The sequence below is a fragment of the Caloenas nicobarica genome, chromosome 2 (assembly GCF_036013445.1).
Source record: "Caloenas nicobarica isolate bCalNic1 chromosome 2, bCalNic1.hap1, whole genome shotgun sequence".
Lineage (NCBI taxonomy): Eukaryota > Metazoa > Chordata > Aves > Columbiformes > Columbidae > Caloenas > Caloenas nicobarica.
Genome location: NC_088246.1, coordinates 61,462,389 through 61,485,565, shown reverse-complemented (window position 1 = coordinate 61,485,565; position 23,177 = coordinate 61,462,389). Strand labels below are relative to the sequence as shown.

Below are 23,177 nucleotides of genomic sequence, written 5' to 3'. Positions count from 1 at the left end.
ATTAAAGGAGAATCTGAGCTTGTAAATAATGACTGCATATCTGCTGACATCTTATAAACAATTTGCAGTGACATTGTGTTGCTTACTAAGGCCATGAAGGTTTTAAATATCATTTAAATTCATTTCTGCTGTTGAAGCCTGACAAACACAGGAAAAAAATGAGATAATGCCTTTTTTCCCTTCCCTCTTCCCTCTTCTGTTAACAGATATCAAGATGTAGGAAAGTCCTTCTTTGCTCAACATTTCATGCAGTTCTGATTCCAGCTAATGGTACTTGGCTTGTCTGTACTTCACAGCCCTGGGGCTAACAATCGGAGAAATAGAAGTGCTACTGGAATAGCCTGCCCAAAATATAGCAGAGAACAGCAGCTCCAGAAAGCAGCTGGACTAACTTGGTTCTGGGGAATGCATTTAGGTAACACTGTGAGATGCCATCCTACATTGAATGGGCAAACATCCCATGGGCCTAAAGGGAAAAGACTGCATTGAGAACCATGAATACAAAAGCGCAGGCAATTATCAAAACTAAAGTGTCTGGAAGTGCTGGATGGGCACTGCAGGCACAGTCCTGGCAAGAGCTACACAGAATTTTTCACTTCTGTGGTGAATAAGCATTTGTGTGTGAGAGACATGGCAAAAAAAGAGGTTGGCCCTTTCAGTCAGGAGCTGCAGGTGGGGAAAGACAAAAATGACAAGTTGAGAGTACAGAATATTTCTCTCTTAGTTGATCTTCTTATTTCTGTAATTATGGACATGCTTGACTTTTTTTTTTTTTCCTTTCCTTTTTCTTTTCCCCTTACCATCATGGGAGTGCTTCAGGACTGCTGAAAAGACACGAGGTAAAGAGTGTTCAGCATGGGTGGGCAAAGCCCAGTTACCCACTCTGCATCTTACCAACATAGAGCTGGCTGTACAATTCCAGTCGCGTGTGTCCTTCTGTTGGTGCTTTCCGGACTTCCATGGGTAACTGGTCTACCTGCAGGCTAGCCTGTTTGACATTCCTCTCGGCATTGACCCGATGCCACTGGTCATCATTGAGCTGGTTGGGAGATCTAACAACGATTTCCACAGGCCCATTTCCAACATCAAATGAAAAGGAAACCTCTGTAGCAGCTGAAACACAAGCAAAAGGGAACCCGTCTTACATTGTAAACAAATTCACTTATACTTCCAAAACAGAAAGGAGTCATATTTACTAGAAATACATACTGCTCAGCCTCCCTTCAGAAGTTATAAGCACGATCAGTGTTCAGTTCCTTCCAGCTAACTTGATTAGGAGTTAAAGCATTTCCAAGGAAGCCATTGTGAAAAGTTTCTCTAGCATGTGATGGAAATCAAATCAGTTTGGCTTGTAAAATTTAACCAGAATAAATCATATCCTTGAAGATGATTTTTTATTTCAACTAGGAATTTCAATAACATTGGAAAAACCTGCTCATCAGCTTTTAGAAGAAAACATCAACAGACCCTGAAACAATGACATTAATTTTTGTTTTCTTCAGCTTTCCAGTTTCTATAGGTTTTTTAGGCAAATATGCATTTTGACAAAAAAGTGGTACAGAAGAAGTCTACTTTTTTTTTTTTCTTTTGAGGGGCAATTAATGTTTACAATGAACTTATAATGCAGTGGTAATGACCTCCGTGAGATTTTATGGCTGAAAAAGAAATATATTCTTAGCAAGGACTACAGCGCTCTATTTATAGTGGATTATTCAAAATATGTTTAGAAATTTCACAAATGTCCATTAGGTTCTACTAGACATTCCTCCACATGATCCTCAGCAAACTTTATAATTGATACTTATTATTAAACAGAAAGTGTGATTAATAATATGTAGATGATTTTGGAATAAAGAAATATAATTTTGACTGTCCTTCTGCTTTTTAGTTTATATAATTTTTGTCTGTTAATTATATAATGGTGGCAAAACATCAGGTAAAAAGGTTATCAGAAAATGGATTTGCAACTATAGCATTCACAAAGGAGGATACCAGACGGAAGTAAAGATGATCAGGAGTTCTATTTAATTTGTTTTTCTCACATATAAAATCAAAAAACCAGAGTGCCCTTTTAATTCTTCTGAAAAATCTTGGATGCCCAATTATGGTCTCAGTGTTCCAGTACAGCTGTGGTTTCTTGTTTGGTTGAATTAATAAAACAGTCTTATAAAAATCTTGCTCAGTAATGCTATTAAATTGTGGTAGAGGCACCACTCCATGATCATTATCACTAACAATACTGATAAACAGTGGGAAATATTTTGGTATGTGGCCTAACAGATTTTCATGAGGTTATGTCAGGCTGAATTAAATGCTTTTTTATGAAAAATGGAAGGATAGGAATAAACTTTTTATAGAGAATGTTCTCTCAACCCAAATTTATTATACAAATGACACCTCATATTTTTCTGTAAAATTGGATATTTCCAAAAGAAAAAATTAAAAGCATATTTTATTGCTGTTATACTCCCTGTTCTCTGCTGAATAAAATAATTTCATTTATTGAATGAACTGTCTTTCATAAGCCACGAATTTAGCCTGTTTGGCCTTTTGCACTTTACAAGACAGAAAATCTGTATGAGACAAAGCTTGCCATTAAAGAAATAAAGATGTTTCATTTTAATGTTACCGTGTCTTATGACTTCAGGATTTCTGCCAGTAAACTCCAGCAAACTAGGAATTAAAGCATCTCCAGTACTTAAGTTGTATGTTGTGTCCAAGCCTATTTTCAAGGCATGTGTGTAATTTTCCTTCTTGCTTTGTAGAACTGCCTCTGAACTCTTCACTGTCAGACTTGATTTGCTTCCCAAAAGCTGTCTTTCTACAAGGCTGTAAAATAAGAACCCCTTAGCAGACTTTTCATCTTATTCTGAGGCAACTGATGGCACTGTTGATATTGCTTGTGGGTACCTTGAGTACAACCCCATCCAGGATTTTAAAAAACCTCTGCAAGAATGCTTCTTTGTTTGCAAGCTCTTGGTCTTCTGGATGGAAGCATCTTTAATTTTTTAAAGGAAGATTGTTCTTCCTTTAAAAGAGAAAGTGTAGAGAAGCGGCAAATAGAAAGTTGAAGGTCTGTGCCTGCATAGTCTAGCTTTATGCACGTCTTTAAACTGAAACCTGTATCACAGTCTGAAAGACTTATAATGAGAATGGAGACAATTATTCACTCTGACGTAAGAGTACCATTTGTATAGATTCATACTATATTTTGATATTTAATCTTATAGTTAGGGAAGGCAAAGCATTCCAGAAAAATCTTTTCATCAAAGTCCATTTTCAGTGCATGTATGGGCTGCTGTGGAGAAAGTTGATTCCGTCTCAGCCAGACCCAATACAACACCAAACTTTTTCAGTGTAACTAATTATGTAGATGGGTAGCAATTATTTAGGGTTTTTCCTAAGTACAGTTTACTTTTCAATCTCTCACAATATCTACACATACAACTCTTGCATGATGTGGCATCTTTGACTCGAATACATCCTTGGTTGACATGACAGTGCTATTATTCTGTCAGACTTTTCAAGAAGATGATTAAAAGATATCTAACATACATGTGCACATGTGACTATTTATTCACATTGACCCACTGAACAACTGTGGGATTTTTTCAGAAACATGTAGAAAATGAGCTGCATGGGTCTGAGAGATTTCTACTGGTCAGTCACTTTATAGCTCATGAATTGAGTTTTCCTAGTGTTAATTTTATTTTCTATTCTACCAAATACTATAAAACACAAGCCAGTTGTTCTAAGAAATGAGAATGAGGATCAGACATTGAACAAATGTCTGAAATCACTTAATTACAAATTTTTTTAAAAAGGAAAAAAAGTGGGGTTTAGTTTATTCAGTCAGTACAAGGTTTTGTGACACAAACTTCATAAAATTGAACAAGGGTGAAATTTTTATGTGCTCCTGCCACATATATTCACTCAATAAATGGAGGCTTGTGGCTTAGTTTTACTCTTTCTGTGCCTTGTGCAATTACATATATCAAATCTGAACACGTTTCTTTCATCTATTCAATTTTCTAAGGTCTCAGGTCATTGTCATCCATCTGTTCAGAACATGGAAGTGCAACTCTGGAAAACAAAATGCTCTTTTCATTTTTTTTGTTCTGTGTTCTTGTTTTTTAGCTCTATTCAGACCCCACTGTTTCCTCATTCTAAATCTATGAGGCATTTGCCCATAAAAAGGAAGGGACACGACCGAGCCACCCTGCAAGAAGACCTGGATAGACCAAAAGATTGGGCTGACAAGAATGTTATGAAGTTCAACAAGGGCAAGGGTAAGGTCTTGCACCTGGGAAAACATAATCCAGGAGTACAGCACAGGCTGGGATCTACTCAGCTGGGGAGCAGCTCTGTGGCACGGGACATGGGGTTCCTGGTGGACAACAACCTCAATACGAACGAACGGTGTGCTGCTGTGGTAAAGAAAACCAACAGGATGCTGGGTTGCATTAGTAAGGGCATCACCAGCAGAGACAAAGAAGTCATTATCCCACTCTACTCAGTGCTTGTCAGGCCACACCAGGAATACTGTGTTAAGTTTTGGTCCCTGCTATACAAAAAAAGACACGGCCAGGCTGGAGAGGGCCCAGAGAAGGGCCACACAGATGATCAAAGGACTGGAAAGCTGCCCTATGAGGAAAGGCTGGGAGCACTGGGCTTGTTCAGCCTTGAGAAAAGAAGGCTTAGGGCAGACATCATCACCATGTTCCAGTATTTAAAGGGTGGCTCCAAAGGAGATTGAGACTCCCTTTTTAAAAGGAGTCACATGGAAAAGACGAGGGGTAATAGGTATAATTTACTCCTGGTGAGATTCAAATTGGACACAAGAGGGAAGTTTTTCACTATGAGAACAATCAGCCATTGGAATAATCTCCCCAGGGAAGTGGTGGATTCCCCAACATTGGCCACTTTTAAGATTCAGCAGGAGAGGGTGCTGGGCCATCTTGTCCTTGTGTTCCCTTCCAACCTGGTATTCTACAGCTGCAGTGTCTGTGGGATTCTGTGTTCCTTGGGTCCTGCCTTTCATGGCTTTCTGGTAGATATACTTTAGTTAAACACAAGTTCTGAGGCTCAACTGCACAGGAAGTAGCATGCACTTCTATGTCCTTTGCTATGCACAAGGTCAGGGTAAATGAGCTGATAGACTTTTCTGGCATTCAAGATCTATGAGCAGCCAGGTCTCTCATTTTCCTAGAACTCCTAGTGTTTCAAGTCTCTTTTTTTACTGTTTTCCTAGTTTGATCCTTGTTGATAAATTGCAGGCTAGGATCTCAAGCTACAATGAGGCTGCCAGTAAAGAAAGAAATGTTGACAGACAGGTGGGTGCTCACACATGCCAAGTAGTAGGTGGAGGTTCTCAAGACACATCAGGTGTAAAAAAAAAAAAAAAAAAAAAAAAAAAAGGAGGAAGGATTACAACCCTTTTCACAGTCAGTTTTGTATGCCTGTCTCTCTATTTCTCTCCTTCTCTCCCATTATCCTTTGTCTGAAAGACATATTTTTTATCTCCTCCCTTATACTTCTTTTACCTCCTCTGATGTATTTTTATACCCTGCAATGCGACTCACTGATTTTTTAGTTGACTTACATCAAAGGGAATGGTATCTAACTTCTTTAGGATCCTTTTGAGATTCCATTCTTAGAACATAAGTGCCTTGTTATAGCTAGAATCGGAACTCGCTTGGCTGTAAAACAAAGTACAACAATATGCTATAAACTATAGACTAAAACCTGCCAGACAGATATTTCCCCCTCCACTTCACTTGCTTGTTCCATGAAAAAAACAGCTTGAAAATATTCTGTCTCTGTAAGGGCAACATCTACCAAACTTCCTGGACAGTTTGTTTGTAAATACACCTCTGACCAAGGGCTCACTGACTAAACCAGTAGGTAGAATTCAGTGAATTGATTGAAAATGAATGAAAACTTAACACACAGAGATGCTAAATGTATATAAAGCTAGTGGTTTATGTATCTTTATATGGAATTCATCACCAGGGTCAAGATCAGGTCTCATATCTGTAGTCAATGGAATCCTTTCCATTAACTTTAGTAGACTGTGGGTAGAATAGAGGGCTTTCCAGGATTTGAAAGCAACTATCTTGTCCACCTTTCCCACTTAGACAGCTGAGTTTAAAGATAGTTTCCCAAAGTCATTACTTGCCCTGCTGCCCTCATTTGCATAGGGGTGAGAGATGGCCATGCGAAAGCTGACATTGAAACTGCACTGATAGGTTGTTCCTGGCTGCTGAAAATATGTATAAAGTGCTACAAATGCTACCCTGAAGAGCCATATTGGAACACAGAACTGGCTTTGAGGAGAACACTTCTCAAGGGACATAACTAAAAATTAAAGCCAACAAAAAACATCTCAGAGAGAAATTATTGATCCAAATTGCTTGACTGTAATGCAGGAATTACTGCGTAGCTTGGCTGTCTGTTAATAATTGGGTAGTTGTCAAAAATAATGGCCGTATTTACAATAATTGGACTGAGCATCTGGAAAATTTCATCATTTATCTAATTCCCAAATGAAACGGCCATTTGAACTAACGAGCAAAAGCTTCAGTCATTTGACCAAATGACAGTGCATATCTATGCCCAACACTGCAGTGATCCCTGAGCTAAATGCCAAATGAACTAGCTCTGGAAGCTGCACAGCTGCATCAGCATGTTGCTGTGCCAAGAGTAATTAGTTCTAATGAGAGGCTATACTGCACCTAGGATCAAACCCAGCATAGCTGACTGCTGATTTACGTGGACTGGCTATCTTTCTCAGAATTAGCTCAGGTATCTCTCTGACATGGGGGTTCATTGTGCAGACTAGACACACTCTACATTTGCCTGTAGGTTAACAAGTCAAACAAAAAACAAAAAAATCATGCAACTTCACACTCTCTTGGATCTTCACACTCTCTTGGACCTCTCTAAGAGGTCCAAGTCTGTCTTGTGCTGGGGACTCCAGAGCTGGACACAGTACTCCAGGTGGGGTCTCATGGAAGTGGAGTAGAGGAGGAGAATCACCTCCCTCAACCTGCTGGCCACACTTCTTTTTGTGCAGCCCAGGATACATTTGGCTTTCTGGGCTGCAAGTGCACATTGCTGGCTCATGTCCAATTTTTTCTCCACCAGTACCCCAAGCCTTTCTCGGTAGGGCTACTCTCAATCAACTCATCACCCAGTCTATAGTGATACTGGAGAATGACCTGGCCTTGTGGAACCTCATGAGGTTGACATGGGCCCACTCCTCCAGCCTGTACAGGTCCCTCTGAATGGCATTCCTTCCCTCAAGCTATCAACTGCACCACTCAGCTAAGTGTCATCTGCAAACTTCCTGAGTGTGCACTCAATCTCACTGTCTATGTCACTGATGAAGATATTAAATAGCATTGGTCCCAGTGCAGACCCTTGAGGGACACCACTCATTACTGGTTTCTGCTTGGATATTGAACCACTGACTGTAACTCTTTGGATGCAGCCATCCAGCCAGTTCATTATCCATCTAAGAGTCCATCCATCAAATGCATATCTCTCCAATTTAGCATCAAGAATGTTGTGGAGGACCATATCAAAGGCATTATAGAGGTCTGGATGACATCAGTAGCTTCTCTGTCCACTGATACAGTCACTCCATCTTAGGAGGCTGCTAGATTAGTCAGGTCTTTATGTTCAGAGACTTGAGATATGAGAGAAGAGAGGTTACCACAGGTATTGATAAAACATTACTTCCCTGTGAAAAAGGAAGTATAGTGACTGCTTTAGCATTAACATTTTGACAATATAACTGTAAAGTTAGTTTTTATATATGAGTGACTTCAGACATTTTGTAACAGCATTACTGATTTCTGCTCAGGGAAATTCTTGTTGCCTGGAGAACAAATTTTTAAAGACAGTTTGCCTTCAGTTGTAGGAAGTCTAGAAACTTGTATTGGAAGAAGAATTGAAATTAACTCCTCAATGAAAGGTAAAGGAATGAAAACATGTATAACTGAATCACTTCAACCATTAAAGGTTTGGAAAAAATGATACCACAATATTTAGAAAAGATACAAGTAGAAATCCAAGCATATTTTTTGCAAAGACTAAAGAAAACGAACTTATGCTGAACAGGATTTATTAAATTCCTCTTCAAATTTTCAGGAAAACAGAACTCTTCAGAAGCTTCTTATGACCTTTTCAGTTTGTTTTTATGTAATGTTTTCATTTTGAAAACTTCAAAGTATCCTGCAGACCAAAAAACCAAATCAGAATGAAAAATAAAGAAAAAGGTTTTGGCTGCAGCCTGAAGGCACTTAATTCAGTCTCTGCTGTGTGTAGTAGCTACATCTGGTAGCTGCAAACTTGCAGTGACATTTCTTTGCGAATGGACAGGGAATTAGATCTACTGAAAGACATTGTCCTGATTCAGCAAGAGCTGCTATTTTCTTATGCATATGACTCTGTTGTCACACTGTAAGACAAGGCTGCACAGAAATTGTTTTCTTGTATATTTCAAAGATGTGAATTTTACTACAGTATTGTCCTTCTTCCATAATACTTTCACATCTTCTTTTCAGTAAGATTTACAACTGGACCAGTAATTTAAACAACTGGACAAATAATAAGTCTAAGTCTTGGCATTCTCTTTACAGGAACCAGGTGTCTTTTGATTAATGGGAATTACATATGGTAAAATCCTTATTTCATAATTTCATTTTATGACTGTTCAAATGTATTTTCATATATATAGCTGCTTGACTGAATAGCTATCTGTTTTCTTGTTCCTTCATTGCCTGTATTGGATTAGACTGCCTTTCCTATAATAATCTTTGCCTATTGCCTCCATGCTAAGGCCTTGGAATTCATTATTCTCACCTGTGGATTTAATCTTAGATATTCAGTACATAACAGTTGACTCTGAAGTACTGTACTGCCTTGCAGCACAGTCCTAGGAAATTCTGGGACTCCCATAATCTGGGATTCCCAGAGTGCTGGGATATACTGGGGAGAGGAAATGAAAGAAAAAAAATGTGGAAAAGACAAATTAAGAGAAGGCAGAGGGAAGCTGGAAAGTAGAAAAGATAGTAACCTGTGGTGTACTCCTGGGGTCAATCTTGGCTCCAACCCTCTTCAAATCTTCATTAATGATCTAGATGATGGCAGGGCAGAGTGTACCCTCGGCAGGTTTGCAGATGTCACAAAACTGGGTTGTCCATGCTGCCACCCAGAGGGACCTTGACAGGTTTGAGAAATGGACTGACAGGAACCTCATGAAGTTCAACAAGGGGAAGTGCAAAGTCTTGCACCAGGAGAGGAAAAATGCCATGCACCACTCACTATATGCTGGAAACCACACAGCTGGAAAGGAGTTCTACAGAAAAGGCCCTGGCCATCCCTGGTGGATGCCAAGCTGGACATGAGACAGCAATGTGCCCTGGTAGCAAAGAACACAAATGGTATCTTGGGCTACGTTAGTAGAATTATTGCCAGAAGGTTGAAGGAGATGATCCCTTGCCTCTACTCAGCACTGGTGAGGCCCCATCTGTAATCCTGTGTCCAGTTCTGGGCTCACCAATACAAGAGAGACATGGACATACTGGACAGAGTCCAGCAGAGGGCCACTAAGATGATGAAGGGACTGGGGCATCTCACAGATGAGGAAAGGCTGAGAGAGCTGGGTCTGTTCAGCCTGGAGAAGGCGGCTCAGGGGGATCTCACCAATGTATACAGATACCTGAAGGCAGGATGTAAACAAGATGGACCCAGGCTCTTTTCAGTGGGGCCCAGTGACAGGACCAGAGGCAATGGGCACAAAACAAAATGCAGGAGGTCCCCTCTGAACATCAGGAAACACTTTCTCAATGTGAGGTTGACAGCTCTCTGTGAGGATCTAGTTGAAGTGCACTGTAATCTTTTTTCATCAGCTTCAGTGAAAAAGAATGCTGATGGACCGTAGCACTATTAGTTTGCTGATGATAATCTTTTTGTTGTCTCTTTCTCTTGCTTAACATCTAATGCTCAATACGAGTCTCTCTGGATGGAACTGCAATGTAACAGTGAGCTGGTTTGCTGAAGCTCATGCTAGATAAGACTACAGTGATAGCAGCAGGTCGAAGGAAGAAATTAAAAAGTAAATTTATTACCAGCAGTCTATCACTCACAGTAAGTGTGTGTTTCTGGAGCATGGCACCCAGATGGCTTTTGACTATATTCATATGGCTAGGGGATTCTAATAGTGTCTACTAAATAAGATTTTGCTAGTGTGATTTATATTTCTGGCAACTGAAAGTGTGCATTATTGCCCTTTCCTGCATAATTCAGTTCCAAAAAGTAAATCACAAAGTCCTACATTTTCCATTTTTCTCTAGTGCATGGCTAGTCCTCTTGGATTACATTAGGAGAGTCAAAGAAATTACAGTTTGTTACAAGTAAATACGTAAAGAAATTTTTTTAAAAATTACAGGTCATTATTCTCCTAGTCTTTTGGTTAGTCTGCAGAATCTAATTTAAGTTTGTTGTGCACATGCCACTTGCACCAATATCCATCCCTATCTACATATTCTGAAACATTTGCAGGTGTATTTCAGTGCTTCCTTATTGTTGTTTTACATGAGTTCAGCTAGCAACACTATTCCCCCTCCCCTTCTGTTTTTCAGTATTTAAGGGAATAATAGACTGGGATACTGCTGTGTGGAGCGATTTCCTCAAGTGCACATTTACAGCTGCACTGTTTCGACAATACTGGAATTAAAAGTGGGCTATTCACTACCATAGTCTGTTCTCAAAAGGTTAAGAAGTTGCATACAGGAAGAGGCATATCTGTTAGATGCAGCACTTCTCAGCTACAGCTTGTTTCTGGCAGAGAGCAATTATGCCAGTGAGCCATTGTGTTTCCATGCACACACAAGATTACATTACTCCTTTGGAGCAGAAGCTGGAGCAGAGAACAGTGCAGACTTACAACTCTTCCCCAAGTGTTCCCTAGGGTGGTCCAACTTGCTGTCTGACTGTGCTGAGGGGAAACTTCTAACTGCTGAACATGTATCTTGACCTTTTCCAAAGCGCACAGGCTACCTGCAACTGGCTAAACGCTCTCCAGGTGCAAGGTAGTAAAAAAAAATGGTCCTGGCTTCTCTCATCTTGTGGACAGCCACCAATTCTCTTTCTACTGGCAGACAAACTGCTTACACATGTAATTTGCAGTATTTCAGAAAGGCATAACTATACTGGAGCTCAATATGAAGGGAAATCGGAACTGAATACAACATCTTCCTCATCATGAGTAAGCATCTGTGTGAGAACAAAGGAGGGATTTGATTTTGGTAATAACTAAGAATCAGTTTTTATTTCACTTTAAAATAAACTCAGCTATCAACCAACTAATGAAAAAGAAATACCAGTCTTCCTACACAGTAGATTAGATTGCTTTGGGGAATAAAAAATGTTGCATTTAAATGAGAGTACCAACTTTTCTTGTGAAAGATCATGCAAAGGCCAAATATGCCCTTAGAAGATAATTATTTATTATAATTATTAATTACTTCAGTTATGCTAATTGTACTCCAGCTGTCTCGTAGATAAACACTTCGAAAGAATTCTTAAATTTTTATGATAATATTTTAGTTGATGTAGCAATTTTCAGCCATGGACATCAAGAAGGAAAAATAATGTTATCAGTCATGCATAAACAGGGAACCAGAGCAAAAATATGTGAAAGGACTTGTTTAAGGTCAAACATCAGATGGTTTGAGCAGAGCTTGAAAAAATACCTAGTTGCTTTACTTCTAAGGCAATAAATTTCAGACAGATGACATTACCTCCCATCCAGCCAGCCCTCTTCCAACAACTACTTGGCTGCTTGGAAGGAAGGAACAGTGACTCAGTTGAAGGTCTTGTTCATTCATCTCATGCGAGTTGCTAAAGCTTAAAAACATAAAGCAGCAATATCTTCCTGTCGCTTTTGTGAGAGATGATTCACACAAAGGGAACTGTAGTCAGTCCACTGAGTGGAAAAGGAAAGGAGGCGTGTGCTTTCCTGTCTGTAGTGAGTTATAATATAATTCATTACATCCTTTTAACTCCAACACTTTACCATGAAACTGAATTGGCCCCATGCAACAGAAGACACCACAATAAGGGGAAAGCACAGACATAAAACCAGAGCTCTCCCATGCAAAGCATAAAGGGTTTCATGTAACTGGTAGTTATTTTTCATTGGATGAAAGGCAAAATAAAAGTTGGTGCTAATGCTCATGAAATCAGATTATGTCTGAGCATGGTACAGTAACAGGGAGATTTTTGAGACAACAGCTTCTTTTCCTATGAAAAATTTGGTGAAGTAGGCACAGTTCTAAAAATGCTGAGCAATGAGTCTGAGTGCTTACAAGCAGATACAAAGGATAACAACCCTCCCCTCGAATGTCGCATCTAATATCATAAAAATCAGCCAAAACTGTAAATTGTGCATCGTACTAAAAGTGGTAAGAGCCTTGTGCAGGCATGAAAAGTAGACATCAAGACTGTCACTCTTCTGTAGTGTGATTTTGAGAAAGTACATTGCCCGTGCCCTTTTCTTCCTCTTCTGGAGTGTTTTTTCTCATTCTGTAATTTGTTGTTGTGGTTTAACTTAGCAGGCAGCTAAACACCACACACAGCCGTTTGCTCACTCCCTGCTCTGCAGTGGGCTGGGGGAGGGAATCGGAAAAAAAGAAAAACCTTGTGGGTTAAGGTAAAGACAGTTTAACAGGACAGAGAGGGAAAATTAAACAAACAAACAAACCCACAAACAAACAAACAAACAAACCCCCTATAACAAAACAAAAGCCAAACCCCAACAAACAAAAAAAACCCCAAAAAACAAGTGATGAACAATGCAATTGCTCACCACCCACCAAATGATACACAGTCAGTTCTCAACAGAGGGCCCCTGGCTAACTTTTCTCTAGTTTATGTACTATGACGTCATATGGTATGGAATATCCTCTTGGTCAGTTTGGGTCAGCTGTCCTCGTTGTGTCCCTGCCCAGCTTCTTATGTACTCCCCACCTTCTCGCTGGCAGAGCATGAGAAGCTGAAAAGTCCTTGCCTTAGTGTAAGCACTATTTAGCAACAACTAAAACATCAGAGTATTATCAACATTGTTCTCATACTAAATCCGAAACACAACACTATGCCAGCTACTAGGAAGAAAATTAAGTCTATTTAAGATGAAATCAGGACATTTGCACATTAGCTGTAGGTTCTGCTGTAGGCTGTGTTCAAGACTTGTAAAGATATTTAGATGCCTGGGTGGTAGTTACCAAAAAACCTTAATGTCTGGCCAGGTGCCCATGATGATATGAATTTACTGATTTTTCAAACTGGCTAGGAAATTTTTTGTCATTTGTAGTGGCTGTTTTATAGGTAATTTTTCTTGGCTGTTACTTATTTCTCCGTGGCTGTCCAGGGGTCACCATCAGGGTAAGGATCCTGTTGCACTATGCACTGTACTAACACAACAAAAAAGGCAATCAAAAAAATATTATTCACTTTTAGTGTATTAACTCTGCGTATGAAAAGGGTGTGTGCGAAAGGGCAGGGTAGATGGACCCAGCTAACCGTGGCTCCCTTTTATTGAAACCTTTAGACAAAGATTTTCTTCTCTTAAAGTTAAACTTGTAATAATTTATGGTTGCCAACATTCAGGGTAGAGCCTCGAAAATGGAAGATGATATCTTTAGTACTGTTTACATTTTATTTCTGCTGCAAGAAAAAATATCTACAAAGCAGGAGTATCACGGAGTGGTACAGGAGAGTGGGAGACAGAATTGACAAGTTGGAGGTAAAATATGTGCTCTGGCTTCATGTTGGTTAGAGGTAGAAAGCTGTAACACATTGTCATAGAATAAAGGGCATAGCCACATGATACATGCTCAGTTTTGACCATTATGTGAGTGAGGGACCTGCCTGGTTTAGCCACCTTTTCTTACCTACTTTGCTTCACTGTATGCATGAGACTCACGAAACATAAAGCCAACAGGAGACCCATTCCTAATTCCTGCTGTAACAGTGGAAAACATAAAAGGCTGAGTGAAAATATTTATGACTGTATCAAACATTCATTGTTAAGAATTCATACTAATAGAGAGCTGTCTGCAGTGCATGAGTAGAGACAAAATGCATTACAGTGATCCAAGCTCTATTTTAAAAACAAAGTTAAGATGTTTAGATCAAGAGGATATAAAAAGCCTAAATTATGCAAGATAGTGTAATGGCAGTCTTGTGATAGTAACTGCCTTCATGATCTTCTTAAAAAATAGATTCACTGTTTTATTAAATTTTTAACAAAATTTTACATGAATGTCCCCTTTCCTTTCCCCTTTCCTTTCCCCTTTCCTTTCCCCTTTCCTTTCCTTTCCTTTCCTTTCCTTTCCTTTCCTTTCCTTTCCTTTCCTTTCCTTTCCTTTCCTTTCCTTTCCTTTCCTTTCCTTTCCTTTCCTTTCCTTTCCTCTCCTCTCCTCTCCTCTCCTCTCCTCTCCTCTCCTCTCCTCTCCTCTCCTCTCCTCTCCTCTCCTCCCCTTTCTCCTTCCCCTTCCCCTTCCCCTTCCCCTTCCCCATCCTCCGAACAACTATAGCAAGGTAAGGTAGAGAGACAAAGACTGAACTGAGAGTGGCTTAAAAATTAACCAATTTTCATCATGATTTAAACTGATTTTTTAAAAAAACCCTAGCATTTTAACCATGATGAAATACTGCAAAGTTTCAGGAAAATCTGTGGTCAAAACTTTATATGAACATTTAGCATCCACCACAATATAATCTCACAAACAGTTAAAGAGAAAAAAAAATTACTTGAATCAATCTATTGACGTAATTTGAATCAATTGTGTGCATAAATATTTGAAGTATCATGGATACAATTGCATTATTATTAAAAACACCTCCTCTTTCATTATATCTTATCATTTAGTCACATAAAATCCTTTTCTACTTCAGAACTGAATTGGTTTGGTGAAAATAATAAAGAATAATTTATACTTTCAATAGGCTAACCAAGCAATTGCCAACACTTTATCTAAAAAGTCTAACTTAAAGAAAAAAAGTAGTTTACAGAGTACCAAGACCGTATTTAAATCCTCGGAATAAAGATTCTTAAAAGCATCTAAATGAATTAGGACCAGAAGACCCATGGGATTCAGGCCATGTAGCCTCAGGAAACAATGCAGCTTGGTTGGACCATTTCAGATTTCTTCACTCATGGCATTTCGGTGCATGAGGTGATTAGAAGTAAAGGTAAGGAGTAAAGAGCAGAGTGGTATGGGTGACAGGATAGTGGGTATCTGCTGTAGGCCACATGACCAGGAAGAACAAGCAAATAAGACCTTCTAGAGACAGATGGAAGTAACCTCATGTTCACAGACCCTGGTCCTCATGGGGATCTTCAACTACCCTGATATCTGTTGGAGGGACAATACAGTAGGGCATAAGCAAGGTTCTTAAAGAGCATCAATTACAACTTTGTGACACAAGTGAAAAAGAAGCCAATGAGGAGAGATGCTCTGCTGGACCTTACACTAACAAAAAAGGAGGGGCTTGCTGGCAATGTGCAGACTGAAGACAGCACCACATGGAGTGATCATGAGATGGTGGAGATCAGGATTCTAAGAAGAGAGAGTGGGGTAAAAAGAAGATAGCCTTCTGCAAGCACCTAAGTGCTACTTACGTAGCAAAAAGAAGACTAGGGAAAATGTGGGCCAACTGCTGAATGAGGCAGGGGGCCTGGTGACACAGGACATGGAAAAGGCTGAGCCTTCTTTGCCTCAGTCTTTACCAGCAAGACCAGCTTTCAGGAGTCCCAGGCCCCAGAGATCAGGGACAAAATCTGGAGCAGAGGGGTTGGACCAGATGATGTCCTGAGGTCCCCTCCATACTCGACCATATCGTGACTCTGTGATTCTGTGATTGTGGAGGCTGTGTGGGCTATTTACTCACTGAAAGAACATCTAAGATTAATTTTAGTCCCATGGGCAGGATGTTATCAAAATCACACACTTGTCCTTTGCTGAGATGAGCATTTTTAAATATTAAAGTATTTTTTGAGGAAAAAAATAATTGCAGCTCAGGTGGGTCTCCTAGTCACTAGGTCTATCCCTTCATTCGCTCCGTGGCTCATTAAGAATCCCATTATTCCTGCAAAGTGGCCAAGGAAAGACTGAGATATTCAAAGACATTTTTTCCCCATAATCTAGTGATCAGATAGGTGCGGTGGAAGGCAGACATCTGAAACTCATGCGGGCAGACAAAAGGAATGCACTGGGAACATCTACCAAGTCTGGCCATGTAAGATAGGTAGAGCAGTGCCCACTCCAGTGAAACCAGAGCTCTTAATTGTGCTACTCAGGTGTCACAAAGATGCAGGCACATCTGGGCATGCATCTGGGCATCCTGAGGGAATTACTTTGGAAAATTTAGGCTCACATAGGCTCGACACACTTCCTGCTAGATTGCAGCTGAATAGGTATTTTGAGTATCAAAATGTCGCACTGAGATGCTTAAACCTGTTAGTGGACCTAGCCTCTGACACCTTGTCTTCAGGAGACATCCAGTCATGAAGCAAACCAAATTCAGTCATTACTATCAAGAAGAGAGGAATCTTGTCCTCTTTCTTTTGGAACATGTTGTCATTTACCCTGTTAAAGCAGAAAACTCAGTGACAAAGTTGGGCTGGAGAAGTCAACTGAGCTCGAAGTGGCATCCTGCTACTACTCACCACATGAACTAGTGCAAGAAGTCACACAGTCACTTCAAAGAGTAGCAGGACAAGACAGTCTTTACATATCAGTTTGTTGACTTCAGTTCTACGTGTGAATTTTTATTTTAAATTACAGGAAATTACAAAGAAAATGTAAACTAACAGAGTTACCATAGTTTAATGACAGTGACCAAATTTTGCCCCACAGTCAAGTAAGATAAGTGTGCACATAAAGCCAGTAAATGAAGCAGACATCACTTTCTAATGTGTGGCATAACACAAAGAATGTGAAAGCATATAAAGGATTTAACAGAGTCAATGTAATGGAAATCCTTCTTTGATTAAAAAACCCTCTGACTTTTAGAAGAAGAGAATTGTTACAGATCTAGCATATATGATTTTCTTCCACAAAGAGCAGAAATGGAAAAGAGAATTGCAGGTTATTGATGAGATGGATGTGTCATCAGAAAATTAAAGGACCTCAAATTTGTTTTGGGTCCAGTAATATCTAGTGTTATAATGAATACCTTTGCACAAGAAGTCAGCATATATCTCGTTTTCTTTTTGTCAGTAACACAATGTTGGAAAGGTTGGAAAATAATGCATAACAAATAGGATCCCAGTGTGATTGGCCAAAAATTCCTAGGATGCAGTGGGCAGGGAAGTATTAGTGCCATTGTACAAGGCACTTGTAAGGCTTTATCAGGGTTAATGTGGATAGTTTTGATTACTTGTGTTTAAGAAAGAAGAATTCAAGGTGAAATGAGTAGGGAGAACCTTATTGGCATAAACAGAGAAAGGAACACAAGAGAATAGCTTATGAGAAGAGACGACGTGAGTTTGTCTGCTTAACATAGCAAGTAAAAGCTGAGAGAAATTTCTGATTGCTCCATAAATACACGAGGGGAGAGTAAATGATAGGAAGGGCAAATAATTAGTTCAGCCAAAGAACAATACAGATGCAAACAAAACTCTTAGGAATTAGAAGATTTCTAACCAACAAAGGTGTGAAAGTCTGTAACAGTTGTCCAGCTGGAGAAAGTTCAGACTATTTTCAGTCGAGAGCTGGACAAATTTAGGGGGCTAGACAGGGGTTATGCATCATGGTTGTCTGTGACAGCAAGGATCTAAATTCAAGTTTCTGTCACGTGCCTAAGACATCTGGTAACTTTGTGCAGTATAGTAAATATTTACTTTCTGCAGTGAAAAGATCAGCATACATGAAGAACGTAGCAAAGGATACGGTGTTTTGGTCTGTAGCAGAAAGTAAACTGGAAATGAGGGCAAAGACCTGAGGTGAGTTAGTGGGTGGTAGGGCTAGCAATGGTTTGCCATGTGTTGCATGTACTTAGTGCAATACAAACCAAAGTCAGGGACAACTATGCTTTTTGAATGCCAAACAGTTCCCACCTTGAACTTTATGTGAGCTATAACTGATTTGTAAGACGCTGCACATAAAATGACTATTAAAGTGGCATTTATGGCAATGAGTAAAGCATCCCAGCACCCTTGAAAGAAGAGAGGTAATGCTGAGAGGATGCTGTACAGCACTGTGCAGTGCAGGGTCATGAACGCCATACTGACATTGAGGAAGATCAAAGTAAAGCAACCTGTACCTAGCAACCTGTACTCTATCAGAGTCCAAGCTAGTTACTACTAGAGCTACTGATGGCCCTGATTTCCCCACAGCTCTGTGCGTAGGATTTTCTGTTGGCCAGTTTTATCAGATTTAGCCACTTCCCCAGCTGGGATGTCTATTTGCTGCTTTTGGCTGGCTCACATACACCAGCCTGGGCACCTATTTCCATTTGCTAATTAGAAACAAGGATACAGGTGAAACTGGCCTTCTCAGATGGGACATAAACTGCCCTGTTTGAATAACAGGCTTTTCTGCATCACCTACGTCATCTGAAAATGAATCTTTAAAAGAATGGCACTTGCAGATTTTCAGACTAGGGTTTGTTTTGGTTTGGTTTTGTTTGTACCTTTCACTTTGTCCTGGAATGAGAGTTTGCAAATATTGCTGTAAAAATATTTGGGTCAAAAATTTCCCTGAAGAAATGTAATGTTTTCCCATTTAATTTGATAAATTCTTAATGGCCCCTGGGATTAAGAGATTCCTCAGTGTCTTATGCATTCTTTGACATGTGGCTATTGCAACATACTCTCCTAGGGGGTTGTTCTTAAGAAAATGTGACCTTCTGCTAGGAAAGCGAAATAACAACTCCATTAAAAGAAACAGCAAAGGCCACACCCGTTTCTCTTTCCAGCTAGAAAAATAAAGCAGTGGAAAATGTAAGCTGCATTAACATTGACATAGGGGAATTTGAAGAGTATCATACGGAATACTCATTGATATGGTAGAATTCAACTTTAGGATGCCTGTGAAGAAAGAAGTGATGAAGTTATTAAAATTTGTAAGAAAACACATTAATCAGTTTTGTTAGAGCTTCAGTCTTGAGGAATGAATGCTGTCTGGGCAGAAGCAAACAGCAATGGGAATCATGGTCCCTGGTCGGTCACTGCCTCTGTCTGATTTTTGAGAAGTTGCATACATCTCACCTAAGTAGCCTAGAAACAGCTATGCACAAGAACCAATGCAGGACTTTTCAAGTGTGAATATTAGGTATTAGAGTGCTGTCAGTTTTGCTTACTCATGGAGCAAGTAGACCCATCCTGAACCATACCACTGCTCTCATTAGCAAGCTACTCCACGTAACCCCTTTCATAGTAGCCAAGTTCATTGATCACTCCTAGGCGTGACTTTTAGGGCAGCTAGCATTGCAGGGGTTATCAGCCAAGTGACATCTCTGAATGTAGGGGCTGTAAATATTTATAGCTTTCTACAATAGATTAATAAGAAAGCTCTTTCCTCTCTTACATGTTCATGCCAGGATCAAACACAAACTGACCTTTATCTCTCTAAGCCTTTTTTTTTTTTTTTTCTCCATTGCAAAACTAATTTGCTGTTTACTTACTTCAGAATAATAATAGTGAGACACAATTCATTAGTGTCTGTAAATTGCTTGGAGATGCTGGAATGAGAGGAGCTACGGAACTGAGCAGAATATTTTTTTCATTAGAATTATATTACAGTGTCATTAAGAGAGTTTTCCATGAACAGTTAAATTTATCATAGGCTTTCTAGAGCAAGTGTCCTGGGAATCTGATACAAACAGTGATGGCAGATGCTTCTTTCCCAATTCTCAGGAATACCCCCCTTCCAAAATTTCTTTTCAGGAATACATTTCTTCCAAAACTTGGGATTCCTCTTGGTCAGAAAATTCAAACGTGGTCTATTTGACAAACACATCACAGGTATGTAGTTGAGTTTTCATAGCCATAACTCTCTGAAGTCTTCAATGCACATCTTCTAAATGTACAAAACTTGCTCATTTGACCATTGTCAGATATGTTGATATTCAGCCGGATGTTAGGTAGCCCCCCTGCCTGCTGCAGAGTTTCAAGTTAGGATCCTGTAGGCCTATTTCCCTGCACTTTGGCAGCTCTGCCCAGGCTCCATTATGCAAAGCTAACATCTCCAGAGAGGGGGAGTGACTACAAGGAAGAAGTGAATGGGGAGGGAAGCTCAAGAATTAAAAGTTTTGTTTGGCAACATTCGACCCTGAAGTGCTTATAAAAAAGAACATTAGGATTGATGGTGAAGACCTGAAAGATCCATGTTGCTGTTGGCTGACATGCAGGCTGCTGTTTCATCTCTGTTTCATGTGTGCGAGGTCTCCTCCTGACCTCTGGAACACAGGGACAGAGGCAAAGGATGAATTAGGGCAATGGCCACCTAAACTGGCTAGCAGTACCAGGTGGGTCTCTTATGGCAGATACGTGTATCTGATGGGACACACAGGTTATTTCACTTCACAGAAGTGCTGCATGCTATAGCCAACTCCTATCACCTCTCAGAGAAAGTGCCAGCTCTACTGTAAGTACACAGTATAGTTATAAGGAGGTCGAATACTAAATTTCACGAGTGCTTTCACGTACACACTCGGGGAGCAAATGAGGGGCTTTGAGAAAGACACCAAACAGTTCCTCGAAATGACACACAAACTTTTTGGTGGATTGCTTTTATGAAAGGCACTGACAATGAACTGTCTGAGACTGTTGCCCTGACAGGCTTTGTAGACGGCAGGTTAAATACCTCTGGGTCCTAAAAGGTAGGTCAAGATTAAAGAAGGAAAAAAATGCCCATGGCAAGTGAAGGGGGGGCTTGTATAAGAGAAAAACTGGTGTTCTCAATGGTGTTTTTATAGGAAGACTGGATTTTTGGTTAAGCCCTCCCAAAACTGTATAGGAAAGCTCTAAAAGAGAAAGCATCCTTTTTCTCTCTCTCTAAAAACTTGATTTAATTTTAGAAACATCTGGAAATTTTGAGCAGAGACATATGGTTTCTGGAGGCAGTGCTTTACAGAAATATTTACACCTTATCCAACTACCTTATTTCTGAGCAATCCTACTTGTTGTCAGCTGACCAGCCAGCTATAAAAATAATGCGGTTCCGTAGATGTCCTGATGTATGTAAAAACTGAGGCTTCAGATAATTCTACATCCCTGCCAGCTGTTCCAGGAGTGATAATAAGTATGAGCCTGCCAGAGGAACTGCTTGATAAACAATAACTAAAGACTTCAGCCACATTCACAGTAGCATGTTATCACTGGGCTTTTTTTTATGTGAGTTTTCCCTGTCAGCTGTTTGGAAAAGCTCTAAAGGGGAATCAGACTTTTAAGAAGCAGCCAAGTCTACTGTAAGCCATGTAAGGAACTTCTGAAATTCTGAAACTTTATTTTTCATTTGAACAAATTCCAAAAAATATAAGTGCAAACTAGAACGAAACAAACATTAAAACTGTACTAAACAAATGTTCATTAAACAAACATGTAATTCAGAAAAGAGAATTAGTATCTCTTTGTTGCTAAACCCACAGCATTCAACACTTTTTGAGCTGTGACTGGTAAAACATTTAAGTCACAGAAAGGCCTATTCTCTGGTGCTATAGTTTCATGCAATAGTTTCCAGGGAAGAAAGGGTAGGGTGAATACAACTATATCAAATCAACTGCTTTGTACTTTTTAGTAAATATAGTCAGCATAGTTAAAATCAAGAGTATTTTACTAAATAGCAACAGTATGACCTTACAGACTGTTTTTACAAATGATATTTCAATTTCTGACATCGAGAATTTGTAATCTAAGGTTTAGATTCAAGGAGGTGAGGCAGAGGTTGAATTTATGTGTATGCCAGATCACAGCAAAGTCAGTGGATCTCAAGCATGGGCTTAAAATTAAACTCCTATTTAATAATATTCTGGGTACACCGCCACATGCTTTCTTGAACTGGTGCATCTATTCAGTGAGCCACTGCAGCATGATTATTATTTAAACTGTGTTGAGTTCAAAAGAATTATAGTCACTGTCAAGTCACCTTTATTCACTGTTAATGTCACCTTTTAGCTAAGTTGCTGCTCTGACAACTACAGTGGCTGAGACCACCTTCCATACTGTAGAAGAGCAGGAAACTCTGGAGTTGCCCAAAGTACTACTTAAGTGAAAAGTGAAATTAAAAATAGCTGCCACTTTATTATTGAAGGGCTGTGCCCCTTGTTAATACAAATGAGACTATTCCCTGTGGCTCAACAGGAGCTATTTTGATTTGCACTAATTGCAGATTACTGAAAATTTGGATTATGCAACATCAACTAAATTCCTTGTAGAAAGAGGGAAAGAAACTGTCATCCACTTGGAACTTGGCACTTTACTCTTACCTGAATGGGAAATTTATTTACATTTGAAAGGGGTCTCCTGGTGGTTTCCAAATTTCCACGTTCCAATTTGTGTGTTTAGACTTTGGGAAGTGTTGAAAATGGCTTTTTGTTTTAAAATGACATGTGTGCATGTAAAATGTATTGAATCTGCATAAAAATAGATTATTTGGGGTATGCAAACAATTTATTCTCTTTCAACGTCAGTGACGTTTGACGCTGACTTTTGTGCATCAATATTTAGAGCTGGGTCCTCAGCATCCAGGAGTTGCTCATGTGGCAAAAGGAATCGCAGATGCTTTTCCTGGTGCTGGAGTGCAGGGAGGCAGCTTTCTGCACTCACAGAACCCTGCAGCTGTAATGTGCCACTGAAGGCGGTAATAACAGCCACACACAGCACTGCAGGCCTGTCAGTGCTCCCATTTATGGCCGGGTAAACTGGGTCGAGGGACAACAAAGGAGACATAAAACATTTTTCCCTCCTAATTCAACTGTTTCAATTTCACTGAGCAGAATTCAGGTGCAGCTGAGGATTTCGGCATGTTCCTTGGGAGTTTGCCCCTGAGCCATTAAAAATGGTTTAAATAATAAAATGAACTTGCCTCTTGATATCATTATGCCCTCTTTTTCAGATCAGTGATTTTATTAACAGATAATGCTCATAAAGATTTATTTTT

The 23,177-nt window shown here is 39.7% G+C and overlaps 1 protein-coding gene across 1 annotated transcript in view; it reads right to left on the bottom strand.

The window, feature by feature from the left end:
• Positions 1–23,177, bottom strand: part of CNTNAP2 (contactin associated protein 2) — a 1,184,740-nt gene that overhangs the window by 92,338 nt on the left and 1,069,225 nt on the right. The window contains exon 17 of the mRNA XM_065627584.1: positions 895–1,113. Coding sequence (XP_065483656.1) covers positions 895–1,113 — 219 coding nt within the window. The remainder of the gene's footprint in view (positions 1–894; positions 1,114–23,177) is intronic.